This window comes from Rhagoletis pomonella, unplaced genomic scaffold (assembly GCF_013731165.1).
Source record: "Rhagoletis pomonella isolate Grant_MI unplaced genomic scaffold, Rhpom_1.0 Rhpom_scaffold_00001, whole genome shotgun sequence".
NCBI classification, from domain to species: Eukaryota; Metazoa; Arthropoda; class Insecta; order Diptera; family Tephritidae; genus Rhagoletis; species Rhagoletis pomonella.
The window spans coordinates 36,939,630-36,955,850 of NW_023458555.1; the positions used below are offsets into that span (position 1 = coordinate 36,939,630).

The window sequence follows — 16,221 nt, forward strand, 5'->3', positions numbered from 1 at the left end:
TAATATCCAATTGTTTATTTAACCATTTTTTAATACTAACGATTTTTTATTGGTCCGCCCTTTGCATTTTTCGGGGTTTTTGGCGGACCTATAAATTATAGTTGCGATGAAAAAATGGGAAAATTTTAGTTTGGCATCCCCCGCGTACAAAAAAAAGGTGGCTATAGGGGGGTAGGGGGCGTTCTCCTGATTCCAAATATATATACTTTTAGCCGCAGCAGACTTATAGTTTTTAAGTTATTTGTTGTTAAAGTTAGTAAATTGAACTAACCTCTCGGCGCTATTTCACACAACAAACACTTTATTTATGAACACACTTCGGCAAAATAGTTGCATTAAAAGCCAGCACAATGAAATGTAAACATATTTTTTAAATTTATGATGTATTTTTACTAAATTAAGTAAGTTTTAACAATTATCACGCACTTATATATGTATACGCACATTGTGAATACAGAACTGTTGATTCAACCATAGTTTCACACTGACATTAGAAGGGTGCTGCCACATCTAACAAAATAACAATAAAAGGTAATAGTTTTTATCGTACCCGTTTTCCTGTTCAGCGTTGAATTAGTAGTAAAGGAGGGTATGGGGTTAAACACCCCCAATATTTAAAAAATTTTTTATAAAAAATTTTCATTATTTATCGAAGTATTGATTTTTATGGAAAAAGCGCCGCAGGCGAAAATTTTTAATAAAAAATCGCGCGATTTTTTATAAAAAATTTTCATTATTTATCGAAGTATTGATTTTTATGGAAAAAGCGCCACAGGCGAAAATTTTTAATAAAAAATCGCGCGATTTATTTATCGAAGTATTGATTTTTATGAAAAAAGCGCCGCAGGCGAAAATTTTCCCTTTTTAAAATATGGTTTAAAAAAACATATTTATTTATTAGATGTGTGGTGTTATTTTGTTAGATGTGGCAGCACCCTTCTAATGTCAGTGTGAAACCATGGTTGAATCAACAGTTCTGTATTCACAATGTGCGTATACATATATAAGTGCGTGATAATTGTTAAAACTTACTTAATTTAGTAAAAATACATTATAAATTTAAAAAATATGTTTACATTTCATTGTGCGGGCTTTTAATGCAACTATTTTGCCGAAGTGTGTACATAAATAAAGTGTTTATTGTGTGAAATAGCGTCGAGAGGTTAGTTCAATTTACTAACTTTAACAACAAATAACTTAAAAACTATAAGTCTGCTGCGGCTAAAAGTATATATATTTACAATCAGGAGAACTCCCTCTATCGTTCCATACCCTTCTTAATGCCGAACTCCGGGGATGCCAAACTAAATTGCAGCCGAAAAAATGGTTAAATAAACAATTGGGTATTATTATTGGGAGTCTCCTTGCAGATAAACAGAGTTTTCCGATAGAAAAATGTTGATTCTTAAGAGTTATTTACCATTTCTACAAAAATTTGATTTTCCCCATATAAAATACATGGAAAACTGTAGGCGCTTTGGGCGACCTCTAAACATTTTTTATTTCAAAATAAAGAAATAGTAATATATATTTTTTTTTGGTATAGCACAATCCGCATAAAAGCGCATAAAAGTTCCGACTTTACTTTTTCACATGCATATTTGGACCACCCTAATGTACATACATATATGTATGTTGAGTTAGATATGCCGCTTCACAGGTGGAACACGCTAATTGAATATACATACATATGTTGTACATAGTTAACAAACAAAAACAAAACAAAGTCTGTCGCGTGTAAACAAAGCTTATCTTGGCGAGAGGTGTGCAGCCAGAGCGGTGTTGTATTAGCCGGTTGCGTGTAGAGCACAATAAACAAATGCACTATGTCGGAGTCTAAAAAATTAATATGTGAAGTAAGTCATTTGGTATAACGCGACGCAACAAGAGATAGATACTACTCCAGCTGCACGAATTCATTTGGAGAAAGCGCTTTTGCCACTCTGCAGGTGCCAGTTTGCCCTTTTGTTTTCTTTTACCTTCTTCTACTCTTGCATTTATGTATGTATGTATGTATGTATGTACATATGTATGTATTACGTACCCGCACATTCCGAATCGTCTTCTGTCCGACTATCCGTTTCTTTTGCCACATCCGCATCCATAATAACTTTACACTATTCAATTTTAGTAAAAATTATAAAAATTATAAACTATCTACAGACCGTATGAATATGTATTAAAAACTAAACTTCTTGTTCTGCTGCCTTTCGCTTTTTTCAACCACTCGCCAGCCCAAACACGTCCATTCTATTCAACAGCTCTATGAAAATTATGTGATTCAATCGCCACTCTTCGTGTTATTTATCTTTCTTGTAATATTTTAGTAGTTGGCTTTATTTGCTATTCACTAAATGTAATGAGCACATCCGCTGCCGTCCATGGGAGAGTAGAGAAACTTGTAAAATTCAATATTGTTGACAGCCCGCTGGCAACATTGCCTCGCAACGCACCATCGCATCAAACTTGTTTGCTATGTTTTTGTTCGGTTTTGTGGACGTGAGGGATGCCCTACATACTGAAGTATTGCAGTCTCAGTCTTGCCAATGTCAGACAATCACACATAATGTGCTCCGACGTCGCCTCCTCTTCAAGACAAATACGGCAATCAGTCTCTGTGGATAGATAAATCCGGTACATGGGAAAGCGCTGCTGATTAAGACCGGTTAGGTAACTAATAAGTAAGTAATAAGCGTTATCTTCCCAGTACTGACTCCATTCAGAGTTTGCCCATGCTTCGATTATAAGCCGGCCAATTCGTCGGCGACTTCGTTATCTTCGATGCCGCAGTGTCGTGGTACCCAGCATAGTAATACCGTGTTCCTTGCTGCCGAGTATTGGATAGAGCCCTTATGGTCGCCTGGCTGTCTGAAAATCAGGGTTGCGTGATTTATAATACTTTTTGATTTTAAATCTGCTTTAAGTCGAGAAACCTATTTTATTTGTTATTTGATTCGTCGATCAAATAAGAACTTAAATTTATTTTTGATTTGACTAAAATTTGTTTGTGATTTGAGTTGCCGGACAAACCAAATAAAAATAAATATTATTTGAGATTTGATTTGTATTGAAGAACCTCGAAAATCGTACTTGCTTTACATAAAATAATTTTTTTTTGTTGGGAAATCACGAATAAAATTAATTTCCTCGACAAATTTAATTTTTATTTTTCCGACGAATTAAATCACAAATAAATTTTACTTTTTATTTGTCTGATGAATAAATTCACAAATTAATTGGACTTTTTATTTGTCGTATGAATCAAGTCACAAAATTATTATATTTTTAATCTAATCCCAAATAAATTTTATTTTTTAATTCGCCGAGGAATTAAATCACAAATAAACTTTTTTCATGAATTGATTCTTTCAACAGGTAGTAAATTTATCGCTGCTGGTAGATTTTTCCGACAGGGTGCTCGGATGATTTATTTTAGAACGAATATTCGTCATCCCTTGCCAAGTTTGGTTTCGAGATAAACCGGTTTCGGCGTTGTACCATCTTCAGTGTAATTTTTCGTTCAGTCTGTCCAAAATAAGTTATAATTAAATTATATTATTTAAGATTTGACACAACTTTCAATTTGAAATACATTTGGTTTTTGGATTTATGATTTGACTAATTCAAAAACACGCAACCAAGGCAGAAACTGATATTGCTAGTACCTCCCCCTGAAAGATCGTGGATCAAATACCCAATGAAATCGCAAGTTTAGTACCAAGCAGGGATGAAAAAGTAGGTACAATTGTACCTTTTTCCGACGTTTGATGACTTAAAGGTACATTAGGTATAGTCACAAAAACAACAGGTACAATCATCTTTTGATCAGATGCATTTTTAGTTTTTTCTTTCTTTTTCCTTTACCGTGCTAATAAATTTACTTGTAGGCACGGGAGAAGCTTCGCTTTCATTTTGAAGGAAAAACAATTCTAAAGAAAAGTGGTCAAAAGGAAGAATGTAAAAAACGTCATTCTATGTATTATCTTAAACATCTTACATTGCATTTAGAGCAGTCACTACGAAAAATTAACACTTTACTTAGCTATCCTCAAATTCATAATTTTTTTCTATTAATCTTAACGCTTGTTTTCACTAAGCCAAATTCAATGGCATATGCGGTCAAATGAGTGAAAACAAATTGTCAAATGAGACTAGAAAATGGTATTTTGATTGATTTAGATCAGAATAGGCCTTCAGGCGTGTTCATGCGCTGCTAAAGCGGCTATTTGTAAGTTTTTGGCCCATAATATCATCGATAAAGGTAAGACTAAAGGAAAGAAAGTTGTATCAAAATATGTCAACAAATTTTGTTGTCAAAATATGACATAATGAAAACCCATAAAGTCCAGTGTCTAGGATGTCTTCAAATTTCTTATTTTCTTTAGATGAGAACTATAGCTATTTAACCGATATTCGCTTTTGGATTTCTGGAAATATAATTAAACTTCTTTCGAAGTTACTTACGGCAATTTGATTATTTTCTCGGATAAATTAGCGGACTTTTTTTGTTAATTTATAAAAAGCTGGATAAAGTATCTATAGATATAGGCTCAGTTAAAAAAAAAAAACCTAATCATGTTTAAAGTATGTACATCCATCTATTGTATTCATGTTTTAAATAAAATGTATTAAAAAAACTACAAATGAATGATGTAACTTTTTTAGGTACATCCTGTCTCACTTAGGTACATTTATTTTATGAAGTTAGGTATAATCTGTAATTTCCATTTTTCATCCCTGGTGGCAGGTCTTAAGGCATCCGTACCTGCTCTGCCCTCCATCTTTCATCTGTACCAGTTTACTTACCTGGAATTTCGTTCCAAAAAAGATTTCATTTAGCGACGACTTCAATGTATTTCTAAATTTTACTTATTAGGGGTAGTCTATTTTTATCCGCGCACACTATAATCGACTACTTCAAAAGTGGATTCGAAGAAAAGCTCATTTTAGTACCGCGAACCAATTCTTGGAACTGCTAGTTCTTTTTTTGCAAATACTATTGACTTTCCATAAAAAACAAAACAAATGATGCTCATCTTGGTGCCTAAAGCTCCGTTTCTCGTCTGTAAAAATATTTCTGCCGCTCGAATTAAATCGTCTTGAATAAATAAATATCGTATAGATCATTTGAGCTTTAGAGCTACAAACGAATTATACAAATTTTTACAGAAGAAAACCTCATTTACATTTCTTGGTCGTTTTTTTAATGATTTTTTTTTTTAAATAGTTAAAACTTTTCAAAAATTAAAACCGGCTCAAAATTCGTTACCCACATAAACAACTCACATAAGTAGATACATACGTACATACCTACCATAGATTACAACACTAACCGAATTCGGAGCAAACATGTTTAAATTAAATTCGGTTTGAATCGAGCATTAAACACCATCGAGCCTCATGCGCTGAAAGCTATGCTACAAACATTTGTTGCAACAAAAAGCGATACAGTGAATCAATACAGCAATTGTTGTTCTTATCTGTTATAATTTATTTTTATTAATTTCATAATTTGCAATATAATTAATGTTAGATTTATTTACTATAAATATTTTGCTATATTTAGTAATAGTATAATTTATGTTTATCATTAGCTTTTATTACAATTTATTTATTTATCATTGCTGTACTATGGCAGAGTGTTTGTGTAAGTATGTTTAATAATATGTAAGTTTATTTGTGTGATTACAATTCCAGTTACAGCAGGCGTTACAGCTTTTTAGGCAGCGGTGATTTATGAAATTTTAGTAGTGTGAATAAATTATAAAAGTGAAAACAAGACAACATACCTATGTAGTGAAAAAATGAAATAGTAAAAAAGCATTACATATAAACTATATACTATATGTAGATGTACTCTTATTAGTTAATTTAATAATTTAATTATATTTTTTGTAAAAGTAAAAGGCGGCAGCACAGGCGAAATGTTGTATCATAATTTATACAAAAAATTAGCTGGCGTAAAAAGTTTGTAAATGTTATATTAGTTGTTAGTCTTAAAACATACTTTTATTTATTTATTTTTATTTTTTTAATTTGGTTGTTGGGTGAAGCATGAAATCATATTTTGCTGACAACTATTCGATACTAACGTCCGATTTAGATCGCTTCTTCATTTCACGTAGTCTAGCCTGGTAACTTTTAAACAAGACCGGGACAGTTTGGTCTTCAGGGAGTAGTAGTTCGCAGTGAACTAAGCTACGAAATGCCTTTTAATGGCGCCAGAACAGGCAATTAACGACATTCACAGGCAGACTACCACAATCTCCATCAACTCATGCCCTCATCGAAGTTCAATCACATCCTTCATATTGCTGGGAAGTAACTTCAGCTACCTTGAGAGACCCTGGTCTGTGTGGTGTCTGGCACAATTACACTCTGGATGCTATTTCAGATTAGGCTCCTACCTCTCCAGACATGACTCTGTAGTATGCAACATATGTTCCGTACTATTATACAGAGTCCATCACATCCAGTATGACATTACCATCCCTTCATAGGACCCCTTAAACCCACTCAACTAACCACACTCTTCCTTGACTCCACACTAAACCCCAATTGATCCCCGTATCGAAAAAGCGCTGGCGCCTAAGGACCTTACGCTAGATACGTTTCTAGTTATCGAAGAAGCGTTTGATAATGTACTCCCAGAAGTGATCGCAAAGTCACTGCCTCTTGTTGGGCTAAAGCAACCGCTGGTGGACTTTGGACATCACTAGATAAGTCGCTAATTATTTCTAACTCTCGGCATGCGTTCAACTCAATGGTGTGCTGCCCACTACGCCTACTACAGCCCTAGAAAGCTGCCATAAAACCTTTTTTGGGAAATTTCAGACAAGCTGTAGTGCTTTAGGACTAAATGCATTAATATAATGGAAATACTTACTTAAATTACGGTGGCATCAATACTCTAACGAATTACCCTAACATTACCCACTTCTAGGACGAAATGAGAAATCTGGCCCAGCTTCGACAAGAAATGCTCAGGCCAACTCATTCAGCTAGAATGTCCTCTACTTAAGAACGTGAACGGAATTATATCTTATTAATAGGGCCGATCTCACCATTATCTACGCCTGGAAGGCACCCATGCACCTAAACGCCGGTAGCCACTTTAACCCCTTACCTAATCTAATGTAGTTTTAAAGGCGGTACAATAGCCAGCTAGCTAGTAATTAGATATGATTTATGTCCAGCAAATTCTACTGTCCAAAGTCTGGAGCTGTGGTAGTAGACCTTGCCAGTAGACATTTATCACTCTTGTTAAATTCTGCACAATAAAGTTTTTTCCTAAGGCTTCTCTAAGGCTGAGCTACAAAAAATCTAGGGAACCAAATCGGTAAAGTACTGGTGAAAAAAAAAAAATTGCCAACAAACCGATCAGGAACCAGGGACCTCAGCGCAGCATATTCTAGCTTATAAAATGAAGCTATAGAGAAGTCTTCGGTTATTGGGCCACACTTCACAGTTGCCAGTCATAAATTTGAAAAAGTGAAGGCCTACATATGTCTACTTACAATTCAGCAGGAAGACCAACAATAACGCGAAGATCACTCTTCCGGCGAACAAAGCCTACACGTTTGAAGTCTCGTCATGCCCGTTTTTTTTTTGAATGGCGCTGAAACGTGAACGAAGTCGAACAAAGATGAGAAGGCCTTACTACATTTCGAGAGATCTATTCTTATTCTATGGCCCGGTTTACATGGGCGACGAAAATGAAATGGGCACATTTAGTTGAACGCATAGAAACGTATGAATGGCGACGCTCCAGTGAAAGGATCCTTCGAGAGCAAGGGCGCCAAACGTCAAGAACAAAACGGAAAGGTCTACTGCAGAAGGAACCGCGTGCACGCGTGATGAAGAACTAGCTCAAGTTTACGAAGAAAACAGCCGATTTGGAAATAAGAAAATCAGTCCTAAATACCAATCAATTCCAAAAATTATTAATTTAATATTTTTGGAATAATATGTATATGTAAATACTAGTGTTGGGAAGTACAGAGTTTTTTTGAGAATCGAGTTCTTTGGTATCGATACTTTTAAGGATCGAGTATTTTTCAGAGTACTGACTACTTTCTTTAAATATACACATATCGGTAACATTTCAGTGCACAAATCTCACAAACTGGCAGTATTTTTTTCAAATTAATATATGAATCCGAAATTACGTCACTGGGTACAAGTATTGTACTCGAAAATTATTGAAACTGCAAATTGAGTACAATCCTTTCTTAATACCGTTGAATGTAAATAAAACTCAGTACTTGTTGAGTCTATTCGACACTTAATACTGAGTACTTTGAATCGATCTTGAGTACATGTATCAAAGCCATTATTGCAACACAGTATTTATGAGTACTGAGTACTTTTGGGTTCCTTTTTTGAGTACTAAGTGCTTTCGAGTTCTTTTGTGAGTACTGAGTTTTTTGGAGTACTCAGTATCGATACTTTTAAAAATCGGTTTCTGTCGATCCTTTTGAGAATCGAGTTCTGAGTACTTTTGCCCAACACTAGTAAATACAAATGGGTTGATCCATGCCAAATCGACAAATGGTTGGAATTGACCATTTCCGATGTGGATGAATTTTGGCCAGAACTTTTTTTATCATATAACAAAGTTGGGCAAAAAGAAAAACAAAAATTGAAAGTCCAAAATTTCACAATTTCTCAAAAACTAGTGCAGCTACAAAAATGGTTCTGCCCGCTTTTTAAAGGTATTTGGGGCGATATAAAAAATACATTTGAATTAAAAAAAAATAGAAAAACTATAAATTTTTAAAATTTAATAAATCGTAAAAGTTAATTTTAAAAATTGTTGGTAAATTTTTTGCATGTAATAACTTCAAGTGGTCTGAAAATATCTTAAAATTTTCCATACATATATATGAATTGAACTTAAAAAAAATTATTTTATTTTATATTTTTAAAAGTATGAATGTTTGAATAAAAAAAAAAATTGTTGCAAACTCTAAATTATTAATAAATTAAAATAAAATAAAAACATTTTAACGTAACTTTATTTAGACTTTGTAATTTTTTTTAAGATCAAAAATTCATATCTTTAAAAAACCACTCCGTGAAAATTTTAAGCGCAGTGTAAGGTATTGTAAAAAATGGAGCCACAATATTTTTTTTTATAAAATTTGGCTTTAAAGATTTTTAGTTTCAAAATTTTGTAATTTTTTTTTTACCGGAATCATTTTTTAAGTATAATAGTTTTTGAGATATTCACAGTATATTTGCAAAATCCACGAAATTGTGAAATTTTTAACTATATGTTTTTTGAGTTTTTTTTTTTAACTATCCCAAATATCATCATTAAAATGAAGCCAACTATAATAGTTGTTGCGATGGTCAAAAAATAAACTTGCAAAATCTAAGAAATTTTTAAATTTCTAATTTTTAAATTTCGAAAAAACTATATGTTAAAAGAAAAGTGCTGGCCAAAATTCATCCAAATCGAAAATGGTCGATTTGAGATAAATTGACTCATATATACATAAAAAAAAAAACTTTCAACCCATTTCTGAAAATTAAGGGAGAGTTTCAATGATTTTCTCGTCTTAATCATAGCTTTAGCAAAGTTTTTTTTTGTCAAATTTACGCTGCGTATTTTAAGCTTGTGTAATATTTTTTTTGTTTCCCTTTTTATCAAATGCTGTTTTTGCGCATGCAAATTTTCATTTATATTTATCTACATAATATATTTATGATTTTTTATTGAATATAATTTCGTTAAACTAATGCATGTTTTGTTTTTTTTTTTTGGTAAATTTGACTTATCATAAATTTCGAATTATAAATCATATTTTCTTACTAATAACACAATCAATACCTTTAGCCAACTTCAATAGCTGCTCACAGTTTTTATATTTTTCTGCTTATAAATTTGTAAACATTTACATGTAAAACAATTAATTATGTTAGTATTTTTCCTTAGGCTTATTGTTAATCTACTAAAACAGTCTTATTAAAAACAAAAACTAAACATTATAATATTATACATTTACTTTCACTTGAACTTTATATGTATTAAGTTAAATAGATTTTGTTTTTAAATCACTTGCAGTTCTTACTGATTATTTTTCAAGTTTAGCGCAGCTGATTTTAATATTGCTTATGATTTACTATTTGCTTACACAAAAAGAACAATTTTTTGCCTTAACTCATATATTCATTCTATATAAATTTCACGTGATCTTTTTTCTCAGATTTTTTTTATCTAAGCAATTTTAGAGATTTCTCATTAACTATTTAGTAAATTACAAAAATTCACTGGGTTTAAACCTCTAATGAAATTACAGCCGAAAATCGAAAACTCGGATTTAACATTTCTAAAGTGGGTTCGTTAAACAGATAATTATGGAAACTTGTCCGGATTTGGCGTGCGAGTGCACAGCAACTACATCGAAAGGGAGTCTTTAGAGCTTAAAACCACACCTGTGCGCTTTGAAAGAAGTTGCAAAGCCCTACTGAAAAACATGAACAGGAACAGACCCTGAAGTGAAAGGCTGACCAGCTTCACAATTTTGAATAATTTACGAACCGGCGCTCTAGGGACAACAAGTCTCAGAGACTTAGATTCCAGCTACTAGGTCTGAAATCATAGGTTCGTGTAAATGCACTTGCGAGGTTTTAAAAACTTTCAAAAGAAAAACACGTAAGTTACGATGTAAGAAACCGATTTCAGAACAAAAGGATTATAAGTTTTAGTACTTAAGATTAACTAAGTAAACAAATTAAAGATAAAACATAATTATATAACTGCTAGTAATCTGGTTCAGAATTAGTAGCCTTCACTGCAGGAGACGTACTCCGTACATGTATTTTCATCTGTGGTTTAAATACCTATTCAATTTGTGGCTGTAATTACATACATTAGGGTGTACAAGAATATCTTTTTTTGGTGAAATTCGATGTGTATACCATATTTACTTTTATCATCTGATCTAAATCATGTTGATATTGAAATTTTTTCTATGAAGTTATGCTGAGACCGTAGTAGTCGACTATATTCTTCAGTATAAAAAAATTCGTACTAACACCGTACTAACCCGAGAGGACTCTGCTTATCAGTTGGCTACTTAGTCAAAAATTCAACAGGTTGGCAAGATATACTTTTGCTTTCACTTGATTTTAAAAGGAACAACTTCAGCGTGAATTTATATTTTCGATTTAGAAATGAAAGCTTAAACAAATCCAAGACTGGTTTAAGGAACGGTTTAAGAAATAAAGGACAAAGGGCGTTTTTTCCTGTTACTGTGACTCTAATCAGATCCTCCTAGGAATAAGTGGGCGATAAGAAGTTGGAAGGAGCACCCAGTGGAAAGGGGGAGAGGTATTACGCCAAGACCTCATGCAAAAGAAATCATTCGAATGACTGCTCAACATCTACTAGGGGGACGACCGATCCCTCTTTTAGTTGCTTCATAGTGATATTGTAAGAGCTGACCAGGAAATACTCCTTCGAGTTCAGAAATCATTCGAATGACTGCTCAACATCTACTAGGGGGACGACCGATCCCTCTTTTAGTTGCTTCATAGTGATATTGTAAGAGCTGACCAGGAAATACTCCTTCGAGTTCATCTAACCGTGAATTAAGAAGAAAATAGGGTAGGGGCGTTGCATTGACTACTTGTTGACCGCTCTTTCCAGCTCAGCGAACGCTGTACAACAACAAGAACATGTGTTAACTGCACCGCCTTTTTGTTCGAAGCCGGTTATAGATCTTCTTGGGATCACACAGCCGCAACTTTGATTTCTGGTGGATGCATTAACAGGACGCGTTGAGACTAAAAATAACAACAGATCCTACATACAGCACTTTTCGCTTTAGATTAGCAGTTATCGTTCTTAGTGGTATCTCAAAGTATCGATGATAGTGGTCCAAATGTGATCGTGTTTGGGGAAACAAACTTCTGACCTTACTTACCTACTTTGCATATCCATCTCAACGAAAATTCCTGCGCTAACCACTTATATTTCTTGTTTTAGGTCCGGAAAGATGTGCTATACCAAGAATCAGCTAGTCTGGGAACCTTTTATAAAACCCTGGTGGCCTCCGGAACTACTCAGCCTTATCTAGTTACAGCGGATTTTTGCACGGGCGCACAGTGGTGCAAACGTGAAATTTACTATTCAAAAACAGATAGATAATTGAATTCTTAAGAGGTTTAAGGAGCTACTTTTTTGATTTAGTTTCTTTTTATAGAACCAAACCAAAATGGCATATCCAATGAATGGCAATTGAATTCGCTATATGTTGTTAGTAGTTAATTACTTAGGTGTTGTGCATATCGAATTTAACAAAAAAATTTCCTCTTTAGTTCTCGGGCACCCTAATGTGCATGCATTTGAACGAATTTGCATTAGCAGTAGACGCTGAGCTTACATAAATAGTTGCAGAGGCAAAGCGATACCAAAAATTGCCGAGTCATAAGAAATAAATAGCTTCATTTACTTTTGGGCGATGTTGCATACATATCTACATATACATGTATGTATGTATATACATATCTACTACTTATATATGTATGTATACCCTAAGGCGAGTGTATGTAAGTGTGTGCTTTTAAGGATATGCAAAGGATAAGCTTAAACACCTAACATTTCCCCCAACAACTTTCTTATATAGCTGCGGTGAGTATTGTTGCATTTGTTGTTGTAGTTGTTGCTCCAGCTGTTGTTATTGTCACTGCTTCCGGTGTTACTGCTGCTGCAGTCACTACAGCCGTTCGTGGTGTTGTTCCAATAACTTCTGTAAAACTTTGCGTTGGCTCCATGCCTGTGCCGTCCACCACGCCGGTGGTCAAACTTTGACTTGAAATCAATTTTTGCTCAAAGTTATCACTTTTGTTGCTAATATTTTGCAACTGCTGCACTTCTCCTTGTTGTTGTTGTTGCTGTGGTTCGCGTAGCTTTTGCTGTTGTGGTATACTATGTTGACTATTCACTTCTTGTTGAAAGCGATTACGACGCAAAGTTTTTGCTCCACTCGCTGCTACATTGCCCACAACTAACGTGCCTCCTTCAACACCACTAATGCTGTGATGTCGCAAATGTTGTTGCCTATAGTAGGTTGGCTGCTGTTGCTGTGGATGTTGATGATGGTAATGATGTTGTTGTTTCCAAGGTTTACGTTTCAAATTTGTATGCGTTGACCACCTGTTTAGTCGAAGAGAAATTCAATTTCATAAAATTTTCCTTGAAAAAGAAGAAATGTATGTACATTAGGGTGTCTCACCAAAAGAAGTAGCGATTTTTGCACCGGAATTTCTAAATCTATTATTTCTTAAGACTTCCGCCAAAACATTTCTGATAAATATTTACCCTGTACTTGAGCTGGAATAATTGAAAATACCTCCAAAAACCTCATTATTTCGGTTCCGTTGATCAAATAATTAACAAACCTTTTAAGATTAAGCTCTTCTAATATCTGACGAGACTGTTTGAAGAAAGTATTTTTAAAAACTAATTTTATTTAAAAAAAACTCCATATAGGGAGGTATTTTGAAATCGATCCAGCCAACGCATATCTTAGTATTTGTCCGAAATATTTTGGCGAAAGTCTTAAAATATAGACTTTTTTTTTGTATGGAGAGGGGTGCACCCTAATGTCTATACATTTGTATGTATGTATGTATATGCATTTGTGCTACTCACTTTGATAGTTTTCTTCGTTTAGCGAGAGGCTCGTCGTAGTCGAGGCGGCTGGAGACAAACGAACCAAGAGCTGAGGTGCTTTGCGCTAGGCCTGAAATTTGTAAAATTTTCCAATTTAATGTTAAAGTGGCTTAATGAGAAGATTAGGAAAAACTCATAAATGGGCCATTTCAGTTACACAGCAAGTAAGATATTCAGTAAATGAAATTCTAGGTTAGAACGCCTACGCTTTTTGAGCGGAGGGCTTCTTTGTAAAAGTACGGCCATTGCAAAGTGCTTTTACTGGGGAATTAAAGGGTTAATAAAATATAAAAATGTTTGAAGAAGTGTAGCGTAAGAATTAGGAAATATATCGGTATTAAGGTGTTACCGGTATTAAAGTCCTCTATCTCCTAAAAAATATCTTCTTCTTCTTTCGATTTAAAAACAGTTTAAAACTAGCCGTCTTTTAAAGAGAAAAAAAAGAGAGGCAGAAAGATCTGACTGCGAACAGCTGGAGAAACGCTGACAGCCGGAGATTATACCAAAAAAATGGGACTGAAGCCCTTGATTTGACTGAAGATCATATTTTCAAAGTGCATGAATTTCTGAACTGACCATCTGAAATAAACATATCGATTTCGCCACTTTGACAGACTGTATGACCGATCCGCTCGGAAAAATTTCCAGATTTTTTAGGGAGCTTTGGATGTTTTTAGCGAACTTCTAAATCTAAAAGTACATTTAAATCTTGACTAGAAAATTTAGGGATGAAGAAAAGCAAAAAAAATAAAAATCGGTAATTTTTTCTCAAAATATTAAATTGAAAAGTTATTTCCATTCGGATGCCTTTTGTTGGGATAGGTTAAATATTTGGATGACGATAGGTACGGTGAGATTAGGTTAGGCTGGTTGCCCCAAAACACATCCCAGAGTACACTTAACTACTAATTTTATAGCGAAAAACCCTGGGTGAAAATAATGATGTAGTTGTTGGTCCCACAGAGCTCCAGCCAGAGAGCTCAAGTGTTAAAACTAAAGTCTTGTAAAAACGTCGGCCTTCAAGCAGCTGCGACCGTGATATGATCTGATACACCGCTGAATCACAATTTGACAGTGTCCTGTCAATACGTCCACCAGAATTGAGAGATGCTGATATGAGAGCCTAATGAAATCTCTTGACTGCCTCTGGTCGTCCCTTTGAGTGGTCCAGTTTTCGCCCAACGTACGCTGAACAGGCACGGGGACATGTACTCAAAGGTACATAGACCTCTTTCTAGAGAAGACCAACTCGAGGGGGCTTTTGCTGGCCAGCTCATTCGCCTCGAAGTTGTCTGCGTTATTTATCACAGTGGCTTGGCATCCTTATATGATTTGAAAGGAAATACGCAGACGCGAAGAAAGTTAAGCCTGACTTTCCCAACTAGCTTTGAGAGCACCGTGAAGGCTTATTTCTTAACTATCAGACTATCCTTTACTAACGTCGCACAATTCAGCAGCAAATCGACTGCTCGCTTAATGGCAGCTATCTCTGGATGGCAAAAACTATAGTGATATCGAAGACAAATTTCAAAGTGAAAAACTAATCAGAATGTCCATATCATGAACCAGCAGAGTAACCGGTACCCCTAAATATCTATCATGTCAACTTGTGTGAGTGGTTCTAACTGTCCCACAAACAACATAAACACTATCCGCTTCTAGACTAACATAGTCTGTTATAGAGAATTCCCCCACACTAGGACCCCATAAAATGTTTCTACGACAGCTTGCCATCCGGAATCAAGCCCTAGTACTTGACTATCAGAAAGAGCAAGGCGAATGCCTGCAGATGAGAATAGTATCGCGTAGGGTATCTAACACTTCCTTGTGAACAGGACGGATTCTGTTTTATAGACTATTTAGCAACCAGGTAAAAGCATCCTTGTCTAAAATTTTAGACGATATCTCCAAGAGTTTGCCTATACTAAAAATGTAACGGCATCCGCATAAGCAAACACCCGGCAGCTCCTCTAGCAGGTTGTCTACGACCCCAATCCAAAGAAGGAGTGAGAATACACCACCCTATGGCGTACGCCTGTTTAACCTACGCTGGATGGTGGCAGGCGATTATTTTAGTATACTCCAAGATACTTTTCTTTTAAATCATTTCAGTTATATAGAAGTCCTTACCATGTTTACGTTTGTTGTCTCTTGCCAGTGTCCTCAACGCGCTTTCGTTTTGTTGCTGGTGCTGCTGCAACTGGTTCTGCGGATGCCGTTTAATTGTACAACTCTTGCCACGACAGCCCTTCAGTTTTTCCAATACGTCATGCATATACGATTTTTCCTCGCTGGTCAGCGATGAGGCGCGGTTTTGTGTTTCAAAGGGATCTGTAAATATAAAGAGTTTGGAGTTTAAAATAATGATGCTCGCATTGATATATGTATTTTATGCCAGAATTTATGCTGCATAAGTAAGAATATATTACAGTAAGTGCATGTAAGTAGTCCATGTTTAGTATCCCAGAGGCAATAATATATAGTAAACGAAAAAATAATCAGCAAAACAGTCGTTTTCACATCCGAAAACGTATTAC

The 16,221-nt window shown here is 34.8% G+C and overlaps 1 protein-coding gene and 1 long non-coding RNA gene across 2 annotated transcripts in view; both read right to left on the reverse strand.

The window, feature by feature from the left end:
- Positions 1 to 5,780: 5,780 nt before the first annotated feature.
- LOC118743732 lies at positions 5,781 to 8,929 on the reverse strand. Its single transcript, XR_004993498.1, has 2 exons — positions 7,032 to 8,929; positions 5,781 to 7,001 (listed from the first exon to the last, which is right to left on the reverse strand). It is a non-coding gene; the product is annotated as an uncharacterized LOC118743732 (long non-coding RNA).
- A 2,531-nt stretch (positions 8,930 to 11,460) lies between these two features.
- LOC118743738 (extracellular sulfatase SULF-1 homolog) overlaps positions 11,461 to 16,221 on the reverse strand; it is a gene marked incomplete in the record, with an annotated part of 318,030 nt that continues 313,269 nt past the window's right edge. Inside the window, 3 exon segments of the mRNA XM_036476504.1 lie at positions 11,461 to 13,165; positions 13,664 to 13,754; positions 15,815 to 16,015. Of these exon segments, the coding sequence (XP_036332397.1) occupies positions 12,628 to 13,165; positions 13,664 to 13,754; positions 15,815 to 16,015 (830 nt within the window).